The following is a 15,504-nucleotide window of genomic DNA, read 5'->3' as shown; positions in this document are numbered from 1 at the left end:
CAGCTGGATGTGTGGGAGACCACCCCCCCTCCTCCTCCCCCCTCACATAAAACTATACGCCATCAATCTGTTAAATGCTGTTGTTCTTCTGCAGGAGCAACATGATAATTGCTTCAAAGTTTAACCATCGTGTTACTTCCATTAGGAAGTTGATGAAACATGACAACCAAGTACGGGAAAGGCGTGAGATCACTGAAGCAAAGTGGCAAACTGTGGAGCAGGTAACATATTCAGCTCTGAGATGACGACCTGGTGACTCGGCGGGAAGTAATACCTTTAAATTAGCCGATCTAAACGAAGTATGCATCCATCAGATGAGCTGTACTCTTAGAAGCACTTCCTCATACCAACAAACAATAATCTATCACGTGGCAGCTGTCAAAGCCTGTACTTTCAGAGATGTGACACCCATGTTTCTTCTATGCAAAAGTGAGCTTAACTATTCAACACCCCTCCAGCAATTAATTACGTTGACATGACGTCTTGACTCGAGGAAAAGCGTCCTCCTGTACGCTGATCAAGGTTCATGTTAGACATTGTGAAAACTTCCCTCCAGCTCAGCCCACCGCCGTTACACCGGCGGTCTGCGACAAAGACATAAAGAGTCCATCTTTTATTTGGAATCTGAGGTGAGGCGATACTCTCAGCGAGGATCAGGGTGCAGGCAGCAGGGCTATATATAATGGCGGTTGAGTCGTATTGAAATGTAGTGCAAATTACCATCTGTGTATTTTCGGCCTTGGCCTCCGTGGTTTGTGGGCACTTTGGGCCGCATGCCAGAGGTGAAACAGGAAGGAGAAGTGTTCTTGGAAGAGAATGAGACGACTGAGAGCCCCAGACCTCTGAAATTCCTCATTGCAGATGAAGTGCACTTTACCCCCTGGTTTATTTTTCCCTTCCATTTTTAGCATCTTGTGTTAAATAAGAAAAAAAAAAACCTGCTCATAGCCTCAAATGTGTCATCAAAGCTATGGATCTGAACTGCTGGAGGGAGAGAAGCGCTGTGTTTATTGCATCCTTGCAGCACAAACAGACACGTTACAGAGATTGTGATTAGAGGAGATAACGACTGCATCTGGTTAAATTAGTGTGAAACTCATGTTCCTGAGCATGCTTTGGATGCTGTGCGTGTGTGTGTATTATGGCATCACAGTAAAGGTGGTATCACACATAACCTACTGCGTGTCTGCATTGTGACATCTGAACATGAGTGCGACATATGGGTGCATTTTTAGAGTGCGACGGTTTGGATTAGCAAACCTGTTGTTGAAATTCAGATCTTATTTGCTGCCTTGTCTCGCAGTATATTGCATTAATTTAGTTTAATTGCAGTGAGCTTTTTAAAAGTTTTCCCACACTCCTGAAGACAGTTTCCATTGCACATGCAACAACATCCTGATGCAAAAGCATGCATGTGGTACCATTACAGCAAAGCCTGCGTGAGTCACTAATTGCCCAGAAACAGACAGAGGTATCTTGCAATTTTAGAACTTTTTCATCTCATCTAGAGACCCTCTGTAGTTTAACGCAGAGAGTATCTCTCTAAATTATAAGGATTATCACTCCAGCAATAATCTACATCCCAGGCTTCAAGCAAACTGCATTACCCAGCTAATGACACTAATTGGTGAGTGAAAACGGGCCAGCGTTCGCTGTCACAGTCCCAAGAACAGCATCAAAATGTTTGAAATGTCTATTACAGACGAGTGTTCAAATCCCATCTCTGTCTACCAATCCTCATTTCAACTGAGTGGACAAAGGCCAGTCACTCTCTAATTAATGTACCGTACGATCAGAGGCTTTCAATGCCATGTTTGTGTGTTTGGAGTATTTTTCTTCTTCAAAAGTCTGCTAAAAAAAATGTGACTTTTTCACGTGTTACCTACATGGCAAAAGCAGATACGCCAAAGCTTCTACAAGTCGTAACTTAAGGCCGTAAGAATCAACCATGACCAGTTCAGCGTAGCGGACGGTCAGCGGTGTGTAAATGTTGGCCAGAAGAGCCTGAAGGCATACAGACACCAGCCTGAGCGAGACCAAGTCAGCTTCAGACAAATCCTGCCCGTCTGCGCTGAAGATGTATTTTGATTTCATTATGTGAGATCTGTCTGCTTGGTTGGTTAATGTTACGCAGCCCCTGTGCAGGTATCACTACACTTTACATCTATTTAACCTCTGGCGGCCTCTAATAGCATGTTGAATTCCTTCTCAACTGGTTTCTGCAGTTTACCTCAGTTATGAAAGGAAAATGAAAAACACTGACTGTCACTCAGGAGGGAGCGACCATGTCTGGCTTCTGCATGCGCCTCCCCTCCGTAACAATAAACTATTTGTCTGCAAATAGCCGAAGGCAATAATGATGGCTGATGGCAGGCAAATGTGATGGAAATGGAATTTAGGATCACATCAAAACTCTCAGCTTGCCGACACAACGCACAGACTTGTTGTTTCTAGCTCTGGTCACAATATGTGCATCTGTGGTGAGTCAAAGTGAAGGTGGCGAACGGACACGCGCGCTCACCGTGCGCCTCCTCCGTTTAGCCTTTGGCGGTCCGTTAAAAAAACGCCTGGATTCCTTCTTGAATCAATGAACCAATGAGCCTGTTTACCTGTGGAACGATCCAAACAGGTGTTTTTGGAGCGTTCCACTTCTTTCCCAGTCTGTGAAACGTGTTGCTGCATCAGATTCACAATAAGCGGTTATTTCTAAAAATCAATGAAGCTGATGAGGTCAGACATTAAATATATTGTGCTATTTTAAATTGAGGGTAAGTCAGTTGGCATTAGCAAACGATCACATTATGTTTGATACAACGCCCAAATTTCTCAGAATCAGGGTTGTATTTGTGCAGTAGATTTCAGTTGTGGGTAGAAGATGCTAACTGCTAATCACGGGGGTGACTACGGTAACTTCTGCATACGGTGACATCAAGGCCGTCCCCCTCTTCAAGATGAGTCCTCGACCTCTGACGTAACCTTTCAGACTGTCAATCAACTAATTAACAAATTATCAATGCTTCACATAACCACACAGCAATGTCAGGTTTTTGGCTAATCTAGCAGATGAGTAATGAGTAATTCATCGAATTGATGCAAAAATCATAATTCAATATTCCACAGTCACAACAGCAGCCTCAACACACGCAGCACATCGTCCTGTCGTACAGCCCAACATGACGGCGATTATGTTTGACCAAAAAAGATGACTTTCATCAAATCAACTCAAGGAAGGACACAAACACACAGAGGCTCACTTGTTGTGTTCATGTGTGAATCTGATGCTTTGAATATCGTGTACGTTAGTAGGTGAAGCTGCTGTTTAAAGCGACAGATTACGCCTTCTGATATGACTGACATGCGTGTAACATCCCTGGCACACTGATGTGTTTGTGAACAGCTCTCCACGCCTCCCCAGCTGACAGCAGTGATTCTGCTGGGTGCATAAAACAGCATTCAGGACAGTGGGCCTGCGCCACAGCACAGACAGAAGGATTAACTGACCAATTACAAGGTGAGAAATACTAAAACGAGCATGGTGGCATTCCCAAGGCGGCGGTTTGGACAATCAGCTGGCTCTGGGTCAGCATCTTACTGGACGATGTTCCTGTCAAACTCCGTGCCAAAATGTTTTATTTCATCATGAATGACTTGTCCGCTGTTTGCAGTGTTTTCGGTAATGATGAGTCATGCCTTTTTTTTGTTGAACCTGCTTTACAAGCATTGGTAAATATCACAAGCAGCCATTAGAAAAGAAGACCTCACGTCCGACAAGGTTGTGCATATTTCCTCTTATCTTTGAAAGCAATTCTGTGCTTGGCTCTCAATTGAATGAATAAGAAAAACGAGATAATTTGACAGGCAGTAACAGCTACAGCTTCTATCTGTGGATCGCCGCCGCAGCAGCGTGTTCCACAACAGGCAGTGCGGCCATTTTTAAAATCAGAAAAGAAACGTCAAAGGTCAAATGTAATGCGACGGATAGCCTCCCATTCACTGGAGGTCACCGGTTCAGTGGTTTGTTGGTGAGCGAGCATTTCCTGTCGAAATTAAACATAATAACAAGCTATTTAGAAAACGTTTGGCGGCAAATCCATCCAGGGAACGCAAGGAAATAACCCCAAAACAGACGAGCGGGTCGGGGTCTTTCACAGCGACGTGTCCCTGTGCTGACAGCCATCGTGCTCAGAAAAGGCCTTTTGGTCACATTTTGTTTGGAAAGTGCTAAACTTCTGCAAATATCTTCACGCTGCGTTGCATCATTTTGCGTATTCTCGTCTTCACCGCTTTAGTCTGCGTTACGCACTTCTTTTAGTTCAGTCTTTTAAGGCCTTCATGCTTCTTAAATGCTCTATTCTAAACCTGCTTGTAGGTTAAAGACACAAAACAACGCTGCTTTCATTTCAATACAGAACAAACGTAGTTTCTCCAAAATCTGTAATACAAGTAATTGGCACTGCGATCATGAATCACAATATAACACTCCATTTATTGCGGATAAAAGCCAGATGCCAAGTCTGTCTGTAACCAGCCAAAACACAAGCCTTTCATTTCTGAAAAAGAAGTAGGCTATTCAGAAAGATACTATTGAGATGTTCCCTCAAACAAATTAAGAATAACTGACCTTCATTTTCATCAAGTAGTTATTAAAAATAACACTTTGTGTTTACATTTCTGTGTTTTTTTTTCCTACTGATTCATTTACACCTTAGATTTAGGAACACGCGGATCTGCTGCTGATGCACATGAGCACGCTTTTTGTGAATTTCCTGTAAATGTCAAAACAAATTAAGAGGGAAAAAAATGAATTCACAGGTTGCTCGATAAACGGGGCTCATTGCCAGCAAAGGCTGTACGACACAGACCAATCTCTTGATTCTGTGAGAAAGAGCTCTTCATATTCATCAAGACTTGAGCCATTCTGTCTCATAGAAATAGGCGTATGTGGGTGGCATGCTTCTTTGTAAAAACTGAATACAGGCGAGCACATGCAGCACACTTTAAAACACCACATATGGCAGGAAAAAACTTGTGTTTTTCCACACACATGAGAGGAAAAACACAAGAAATGATGCCTCTGAGACATAAGTGCTCACAACAGTGCAAATTCCTTTTCTATAAATGCCCAAATGAACCTGGTGGCACTACATTTTGAGTGACATAACCAGATTAATCTGCTGGGCTGCGGCGGTTGTTTCACAGTGTATTGTGCACACAGTGTTTCCTAAAGGCTGGCATCGTCACAAATCCAGAAGACGGCGCGATGGTGACCCCTTCATTACAGCTACTATAGAGACACAACGGTGTTATTATTTCAGTGCTTTTTTCACTTTTCACAATTTCCTCTTCTCAAACACTGAGTAATTAGCATATCCCCGCTGTTCAGCTAACACAACTCCCTCTCGCACTTGCTTTGCATCAGGCGAAATTGTCATGAATGTGGCTCAGATTACCGCTTCGTGCGGTTTTGCTAATTATAAGCCACCTGACATACGTGTCAGATCCATCTTTTCCGCCCCCCCCCCCCCCTTCCGGTTGACAAAGTAACCTCATTCAACCAAGACGTGGATGTCGCGCTAGCGTTCTCAAGCAGACAGGGTACATTCTTTGGAACAAGTGCGAAAAGAACAGGCCATCACCCTGCTGTGTAGTTTTCTGGCATACTGAAGCTCCTCACAGAGGTGATTGTGTGTCTGTGGAAGAGAAGTGAGAGAGAGTAGGAGGGTGGAAGGTGGGAGTGTGTACAGCGTCCATGTATTGTTTGTAAATCGCCCTACTGGCAAAGGGACACTCGGCTCTATAGCAGCCAGTCCTCCCAGGGATACAAAGCAAGGTCCAGTGGGAGGTGGGGGTAGAGTGAGAGGTAATTCTATATGTGCATGTATGTATGGGGACAGTGTGTTAGAGCGATGGAGGCCGTATCTATTAGCACTCAGCATGGACGACGAGGGAGAAGGAGCGGAGGAGCGAGGAAGACGAAAGAGGGAGGGAATCTTGAGAACTAAGGGGGGGTTGGGGAAGATGCCTTTTCTTAATGGTGGTATTGCTTTGACCGCTGTTTGGCAGAGGCGCCCAAGGCAGTGCCTGCTTGGATTTTAGCCTGTCACTTAGGACAGGGACACTAATCAGCATTGGTCCCGGTCCCTACCCCAGGAAAGGGGGAGCACTTTCAGGCCATTATTTTTTTAAAAAAAAAGGAAAAAGAGGGAGCAAGAGAGGGAGAAGAATTGCCGTGGCACAGCAGGAAATGCTAACCGCTAACCTCATTTACATGCAGGTCCAGGGAGGACGGGGGGAGAGCTTATTCCGTTTCCAATCTCCATGTTAAATGCTGGCCAGGGCAGCTGATGGGAATGAGAGGCATTGTTCGCCCCATGCTGCTCTCTCCCTCTCCGTTACACCAATACCTGCCTCGCTTTCTCCAAGGTATAAAAAGAGACATCGCCTGGGTAATTTCAATCTTCACCTGAAATCTATATGTACCTGACATGCGATGTATGCAGCTGTTTACTTTGCGCAACTGTCGACTGCAACCCTCACAGGTCTATCTGTTCTGTCATAACCAGGTTGTGACCTGAGGCTGCCGCATTCAAAGCCATCCTTCACCCACTGAGTCTGTTCTGTGGCATAATGATTGCTATGACAACCATCACTTAAAGCCACGGGTAGGTGGAGGAGAGATGTCAGCTTCTCGTCTACTCTTCTGATGATCTCATTTCTGGCTGGCAGGTACAACAAGGTCAAACCACTGAAACTGGCAAAGTGGCTGCTTGCTACATGCAAATGACAGAACCGAGTTTCCGAACAATTACACAGGCCTGTCCAGATCGACACGGGGCTGGGCTCTCAGAACCGCAAGGTGGGGGATAAAAAACTAAAAATAACATATAGATTTTTTTTTTTTTTTTGTTAAATCGGGGGAGTCTCAGAGAATGAGATGCAGAGGGAGGGATGCCCATCTTTGGCCGGCTGTGAGCACAAAGTCCGGCTGTGCGTGCCAAATGAGGTTTTTAAACGGTTTTTCTGGGAGGATTTGTGCTAATCTAGAAAACCTTCTGGAGGAAGTGCAAATACATCTGCCGCTGACCACTCCCCCGTAGAGTACGAGGGATTAATGACATGGCAGTCTGAACCAACATGGCCCCCATTCAAAACACTCGTGGGCAGTGGGAACATACGGGCAATCACGAGCAGAGCGTTCTGATTGACTCGCTCCCTCCATCCATTCACTCGTTCATTCATTATCTCGCTCGGCTAATTCGCCCAGCTTCGCTCTGCTTATGGTTATGGTTCTTGCAGGTACCATAAACTACAGGGCTCCTCCCTCACAATGGAATACACAGTGATTAGCTAATCTCATTAGCATCACAAGGGCGAAATCAAGTGACCAAATGCCCTTGGTAAACAATGAAAGGATGAGACCGGAGTCACATTGTTCTTCTAATGCGTTGGGTGATGCTTCGGCTACATTGTGCAAATGGGGAAGCCTCCTCCACAATGCTGCATTAGTCAAGACGCTCACCTGCGTTTTCTGCACCATAAATAATCTCGCACGGCACTGACAATGGCTTTCTCAGAGATGACATCACATCAATGATTTTAACTTCTCAGGACTTTTGTCCCGCAGCCAAACACTTCCACTCTCCTTTTAGAGATGATATATTGTTTCCCTGGAGAGCTGTCACTGCCTTATGGTCCTACTATCCTGTGTCTGTAACAGCCCCCCCCCTCCTTCTCCCTACTTTTAATCTCCCTATAAAACTGATCCTTCAGCCCAAAAAGCTGCAGACATGCAGCTGTTAGCCCGGCTGGTTAAAGACATTAGCCTGTGCCTTGCTCTCGACTGCCTAAATGTGCAATGTGGAAACACTTCCACACCAAGAGGAGAGAGGGGTTAGCCTGGCTAGTGCACTAAAGGCTAACTAGAGCCAGGCTGTGCTTGAGAGAGAATATCTGTGTGCATGTGTGTGTAAGAGGCCTCCTGCCCTCCTCTACCCACACAGGAAGTGAGGTCATCTCATAGCATTGCGCCGTGCAGAGTGCATTCAGTGAGGGCGACAAAGATCAACGCGTTGGCCAAAAGCCATTTTAAGGCCCCAAGCAAAATATACACACACTGATGACCTGCGCTGAATTACCACGTTTCAAAGAGCAGCTTTATGGACAGTTGATGTGCAGTATGCTAAAGCGGCGCGTTCGCAGGGACAATCAAAAAGCAACAACCAACGCAGAATCCACAGCCAAAAAAACAGGAATCATACGCCCTTCTTATGCCAAAAACTTCCCAGGTTCACGGACTAGTTAAAGAAGTACCACATGCTCCCAAAATCTCCTCGCAGGCCGCGGGCGATGCTCTTTCTTCTAAGACAATTGAGGAAGTTCTTTGTATGTGCACAATGTAATTTTAGTGTCTTTCTAGGAGTGAAACGTGAGACAGAGTCCAACAATAAATCACATCCCTGTTTAGAGCGGGCGTCTGGCACGACTGGCCGGCTTCAGCTCCCCAGACCACCACCTCCTCTTCCACCGCCTCCTCCTCCTCCTCCTCCTCTCCTCTCATGCTCTCCATCCCTCATGCCTGTTAAAGGCTTGTCCTGCAGGGCCTGGATGCACTTGTGTGGTACAACAACAGAGAAACCGCCCAAAGCTCTTAACAGCTCTTCCTCTCCACTTCCTCCCTCCCTCCATCTCCACTGCTACCACCACCACCAGCTCCTCTCTCCCTCTCCACTCTGCTCTGTCTTTCCCAGCTGCACCGGCGAGCTGTTCCGTATGAACTGCTGCCAGCTGAAAGCCTGCTACTCCTGTGAGATTGCTATTACTCAGTGCAAGCAGGGCTCTGCGTAGCCAAAGGGCTGCTCTCCGAGCTGTAGATCTCCATGTTGTGACTTGTCAACACGGGAAAAATCGTTACCAAGGCTGAGGCACTTCCATTCCACACAGAGGGGGTCTGATTGAGACCAGGCAGACAGGCAGGTACTGTACTGAAGGTATTAGGATGACTACTGTTCCCTGATTTTGTGCTGCAGAGGATTCTCTGCTTAGAGAAGGCACTTTGAACTTATTAGATAACAAACATCTGAAAAAACAAACAAACAAAAAAAAAACTACACGTCTGCAGCGAATTTCAGTTTAACTTCCTGATACTGAATTAAGTAATTCGTAATCAGATGCGGAGCAAAAAAAAACCAACAAAAATCATCTGAGTCAACATTTTAAAAGTTGATCAATTCAGTTTTTTATGTTACGATGTGAACTTGACTGTGGTGTCGAGCACCAGGATTTACTTTTTAGAGATGCCAGCAGACAACCAATGAATCACAAACTGGAAAGAGCATGTATTTCAATGTTCCTTCATCATCACAGCAAATGCAGACTGTGTGAAAGTTGTTGCTCCTTGCACTGAGAAAACCTCAGGGTAGATAGAAATATGCTGATTTCTCTGATCATTCATCAAAATGAGATCAATGTTTGCTGTTTACATCAGCGTTTTCCATTGGGTGAAAGTAAAATCAACTTTTGTTTGACAGTCTTTGATAACTGCTGCTACGAACCCCTTTCAGAGGAAGTAAAAGTATTATAATAACCAGTACAATAATAACAAATAAATGTATGAACATGGTCAAAGCATTACTTTTCTTTTCATAAAGATGCTTCGCACAGTTTTGCTGCTTTGCCATTAAATAAGTGAGCTACTTAAAAAGTTTGGGTGAGCTACTTTCGACTTTCGGGGCACAGCCAGCCTTTTCCACGCACATGTAAACACTATCAGCTCTTCTGCTGAATGCTAAATTATTAAGCACTCAGGTCTCCTTCCAGTGACCTCAAACACTTTCTAATCAAGAAAATTTGTGGTGTAAAAGACAAGATAAGAGCAACAATTTAGGGGTTTAGCAATATGCAAAAACACCACGGGGTCCCACAGTTTTCAGGTGAGGCTTACACGTGTTTTCAGTCCAGAGAGGACACGAAGACGCGGGCTGTAGTTCTTCCTAAAAATCCATACATTTGTGTTCATTTTGAATTAATGAAAATGAGTGAAATTTGGGGAATTCTGCTGTGAATTTGATTGAAAAACAAATACAAAGAGCCTTAATCCTACAGTTAAAATTAAGGCACATGTACATTTGCATTCTGTCAATAAGTACTGAAGTAAAAATGGAACATTACACAAGGATCTTTGATCATACGCTTCGTACCAGTCACTGATGATGTTCCCATATTCACGCCAATAAACATGTGCGGCCACAGAAAGGAGGACCTGCACTCAGTCTTTTTTTAAAGCTTCAATAACAGACAAACTTGGCTCATGCTGCCGCGGGAGTTAGCAGATACAGCTTATGCTAGCTTGGGCTGAACAATGTAGACACCTAAACAGGAGATCTAAATAAACGTGGAGGGTCTTCACGCTCTGGCTCCTCATTTACTTTTGCTTTACTGTTCATATCTGAAGAATGTGCTGGGCTGGTTTGACTAGCATAGCTTAGCTAACAGCAAACAACCAGTTTCTGCCAAGACACCGACGACTCGTTCAGCTCGCACTGAGGATGAAGCCCTGCACAGAAAGAGACACTACACCCTGAAACAACACAACCGTGAATCTTCAAACTGATTGTCCTGACATGTACAAGTGAAGCTGTGACTTTATCAATAAATACTCAGTCGTTATTTTCAAGCTGAGAGTCAGTTTTCTATTTCAGGCATTAGCCAGGTCCTATAGTGACACTGTAATGTGCTACATGAAATGAAGGGGCGCCCAAGATCAAAAGGATCATTCAACAACAACAACGTGAAATAAGTGATTTTGAGAAAACTCTTTTTCTTGGGTAACATACAGAGAACTCTGCCTCTTAGAAAAACATGTATTTTCAAGTTGTATTGACCCTGAATCTTATCATACAGGATGAAACGCCGTGCTACAGATGTGCTTCGCCTTTTGTCTAAAGCAGCGAATAAGGTGTAACATTTGTGCATAAGATCCACAACCTGAGGCTCAGCCACGTCTTTTAAACCAGGCCAATTAGACCTCACCCGACTGTACATTCACAGGCTCAGTGCTTTCATTTACTCTCAAGTAAAAACACAAAAGACAGAGTTCAGTTTGGCCGCTGAATATGAGCGTTCGCTGCGAGCAGGCTTCCACGCTCTCCATGACAGCGTATGGCGAGCGAGGCATCCACCACCTTTCCCCTGCCCTTTAATTCATTTCTAAGTTAAAGCCTGTGCATCATTATTCGCTTGAGCTCCACTCGCCCGACACCGCCGGAGCACCCAAGCCCCATCGACTCGAGGGGGGATGGGGGGTGTGGCGGTGGTGGTGAGGTGGGGGATTCTTGGCAGAAATTCCCCACAAATTTTATGCCAAGAGAGAAATGGAAACCTCCTCTCATTTTCCTTTCCCCTTAAACCAATGTTTTCAAGCCCCAGCCCCACCAAGGTCATTATAATCATAGCGAGTGGAAGGGAGCCAGTGACCCACCATTACAGTAAGGTAGAGAGCCACCCAGTCAGTCAGCCATCGGCCGACGAAGAGGAGCCCAAATCTATCCGGAAAAAATGCTAAAAATCCCTCCATTCCAGATGGAGACGGAGCAGAACACAACTGTTCTTCCAGAAACATTAAAGGATGCGCTCTTCCTGGTACAGACTGTCAGTCAGGCTGCATTTTAAACATGGATGACCACGAGCTGAGGGACGTTAAAGGGATTTGTTCAATCTAACAACAACACCACCTTTAACATGCACAGCTCGGCATGAAACATGCTGAATATTAAGCCTTTTTCCTACTGATGCAAGATGCCATTTTTGAAATTGCAAAGTCTTTCACGCAAAATGTTAAACCTCATAAGCATTTTCACTAACCCTAACTTTTCAGAGGGAGTAATAAGGCAGTGAAATTACACAAACAATAACACGCTGCAAGGTCATAAAGAATGGCAGTTTTCACTGTGGCACCAAAGGTCATGTTTACTTGTCAGAGTGAAGGCGCCATACTGTACAGTGACCTCCATAGCCGGCTTATGTACCCACAGACACACACACAGACAGACACAAACACACAAGGGCTGCGTGTTCACTTTCACATGTGCGTGCCGTGCACACACACTTAAAGAATAGTCTCGTCTCACAGGCTGTGACACAGACAATAGGACAGTGCACACGGGGCTGCACAACCCATATATCTGGGTCTGTGCTAAGATAAAGCACCTCCAGCATTGCAGCCAGTGTATTAGCGTGCCCTTTTTCACCACAGATGAAGAGATTTGAAGCTCGATATTGTGCCGGCTTGTTGGCTGGCACACCACCAGGGTGTTGTTGGCTGAATAATGAAAACACACAGACTGACAGCGAATGGCATGAGGTGACACTTCCATTCTAGAGTGGGAAGATCCAAAACAAAGCGCAAAAAGCTTCTGACAAATTCATACTTTTCGGTGACAGTTTGTTGACTGAGGAGGGAAACAACTCCTCAATCAGGAAAAAAAGAGGCTTTCATTTAGACCCAGGAACACAGCGCAGTGCCGACACTGGAGTGCACGCTTTCAGATTGGTGTGTGAAGAGTGTTTTTGTTGCAGGCCAATTACAAAGCTTAATTGAAAGGTTGAGTTGGGCTAACTACGGTCCACTTGGCCAAAAGATGGAAAATACTGGACTTCATGTTTGACTGATCCAGACTCTATAATGACGACAGTGTGTGAAATACAGCTTTCACACATAAACTGTGTGCCTTCTAATTGCTGGATCTTAAAATTACTTTGCTCACCATTTTTCCATCTGTTAAATGATGTTTTAAAAAGCCTCTTGGTTCGATCACATTTGAAACTAACAAAGCGTGCCCTTAAATATTCCGATCATTACAAAGCAGGGCTTGTGGTGAAACTCCAGGGTACGTTCGGTTGTTGAAATGGACAATCAATCGCTATTTCCTCGGTGGGCTACTACAGTAGCTGCTAAAACATCATTTTCTATCTGCTACACACAAAAAAACATGAAATCTATTTCAATTTTGCTGTATTTTGAGACGAGTGAGTCATATCACCAAAATATTCAAAAACTATTAATATACGTGTCCTTGTTAACAGGGTGACATGTCATAAAATCCTACACAGTGAGTCACTCCAATTAGCCAAAACAGGACACTTTTTTCTCATTTGGAAGGAAAATGTACAACTTATTAAAGTATCAATGGGCCATACTGCACGCCATACTGAATTTTTAAACAAACAGCCTGGAAACGGCTTCACAGATGTGTTTTCTAAAGAGGAAGATAAGCGTCATGAAGGAGGAAGGGACGTTCAGGGAAAGGCTGCTCGTTTCAGGTGCTGAAATGACAAACTGCTGCTAAAACTAATGTAATTCAAGATCAAACCGTCCACTTCGTAAGACACAGATTCTGGTTGAAGATGGGGAAAATGCATTCAGGGACAAGCTCTCTAAAGGAAGCCTTGGTGTGTGCACACGCTGGCTAAAGGGCTGCAGTGGGTTACGTCTGGTTGTACATCATGACCCTGTTCTGTGCAGTCCAGCCGTGCGGCTTGCATAGTCCTCCTGCAGCGTATCAGGGAGGGCTCACTGTCCAAATACCCCCCCGTCACTCAGTCACACACAGATCCAGTCCCTCGCCACTGTCAGCCAGTCTCCACAAACGCTGCAAACCCCCAAGTTCAAGCCTAGGTCAAACAACTGATCAGCCACTAAAACAACCCCCCCCCAAAAAAACAAAATCTAATTTGAGCGAATGTGTCAGAAATGTTAAGCAGCGCCAGGTTCGCCCCTCAAACCCCTCTGAAATCACACTGCGAGACAGTTAGCGGAGTGCAACTTAAAGTGGCCTTTTCGGTGGTGGCTGGTTATGCTGAACAGCTGGCACGGTCTGACATTTAAGAGATGAAGAAGAGAAGTGTCATAAGATAAATGTACCCGGCCGTCGTTGATTTAAAGATGAATCACTCAATTATTCATTGCATTTGCATCCCAATGTGACTAATTGAGCTGTTTGCTTGCGCATGTATTGAGCAGAAATGATCACGAGCAAAAAAGAAAAAGATGTCACTCTGGGATAATTCTTTTAATAATGGTTGTCATTGCCCACTGCCATCCAAGCGATCCTCTAGCGGCCGGAGGGTGTAACTGCAGCTTTTTCATTATCTGGACCGATAAAGGCACAATACGAACATCCAAGATACAGAGGGTCAAATGTACAAAAGTAAAGCAAGCTGCTCGCAAAATTAACTCCACGGGAATTACAGCAGGCTTCAGGCTGCGGCACGGCGATGTTTCGAGCAATGTGGCGGAGCACGACCGTCGTTTCCCTCCTCTAACCGCGTTATTGATCGTAGTCTGTCTGCAATGAATGGCTGCAAAGGGAAGGGGGGGAAAACCCTGAACTTCAGGTGACCGACCATGGCTCTGACACAGCCTGCATGCAGACTGGGAGGGGTAGGGAAAAAAACTACCATCGGCTTGGGGAAAGACAAAAAAACCCTCTCCACACTTTTTAAAGTCGACGACAAACAAGCGAATTCGGTTCCGCGGTTCGGGAAGCCGAAGTACGCGGCGAAAGTTAGCCGTTAATCGCCGCGGAAATGAACTTTAGCGAGCGTTGCTAGATAGCGCTATTGCTAACTAGGAACACTAGGGTACGGGTAGCCAGACTCTGGCTTGTCTGATCCGACTGACCCTTCATTTTATTGCGGCCAGACTCCCAGATCCTCCCCTTTCTACCCGAAAAGCGACCTAGCAGAGGCGAACGCATTCCCCGAAAAACCGCTCTGCCGTTATCCCTCACACACAACCGACACATATGCCAACTGACCGCAACCTTTAGCGGAATCGGACCTTTAACGATTATACTCTTTAATAAAGCCACGTATCATTTATCCACTCTCTGCCTTGCTAACGTTGCCCATCGCCAACAACATGGCTGCCTCGCTCGGACCTAAAAAGGGAGAAATAACCTACGCCGAGTCTTTTGTCTGTTTCACCTCTTTAACCCTAAACTACTGCGCAAAACACACGGAGAGCCGTTAAAATTGAGCAAATCGAGTGAACGACTTACGTGAAGGCAGGCGCTTGGGTTGCTCCTGCTTCCTCCTTGGCATTTTCCCCCGTTTTTAATCACATTCTCGTCCTTGTTTAGGGATAAGAAGAAAAAAGGTTTTTCCCATTGAGACTGGAGGCGCCAGTGATGGCAGGGACTTGGTCGTGCACCTGGCTTTGCTCGGTTTAAAGTGTATTGTTGGGGAATGGGAGCACAGGCGGAGGAGGTGCCGCTGTTGTTGTTGCCGTGTCTTGACTATGGCTGCTCTCGGTGCAAGTGTGTCTCCGAGCCCCTAACTAACACTAATGCAGGGATCAAAGGGCAGCAACAGCAGAGCAGACGCGCACGCACGCACACTCACATTCACACACACACACACACGCACACACATTCACACGCTCTCACACACACACTCACGCACACACTCAAACGCGCTCTTGCGCGCACGCACACATTCGAGGAGCTC

The 15,504-nt window shown here is 45.4% G+C and overlaps 1 protein-coding gene across 1 annotated transcript in view; it reads right to left on the bottom strand.

The window, feature by feature from the left end:
* The window catches only part of znf827 (zinc finger protein 827), a 64,110-nt gene extending 48,606 nt beyond the window's left edge, over nucleotides 1-15,504 (bottom strand). Inside the window, exon 1 of the mRNA XM_070975992.1 lies at nucleotides 15,057-15,504. Coding sequence (XP_070832093.1) covers nucleotides 15,057-15,099 — 43 coding nt within the window. The 5' untranslated portion in view covers nucleotides 15,100-15,504. The remainder of the gene's footprint in view (nucleotides 1-15,056) is intronic.

This window comes from Chaetodon trifascialis, chromosome 2 (genome assembly GCF_039877785.1).
Source record: "Chaetodon trifascialis isolate fChaTrf1 chromosome 2, fChaTrf1.hap1, whole genome shotgun sequence".
Classification (NCBI taxonomy): domain Eukaryota; kingdom Metazoa; phylum Chordata; class Actinopteri; order Chaetodontiformes; family Chaetodontidae; genus Chaetodon; species Chaetodon trifascialis.
Note: the sequence above shows the minus strand (reverse complement) of the source record. Positions and strands in the feature narration are given on the sequence as shown.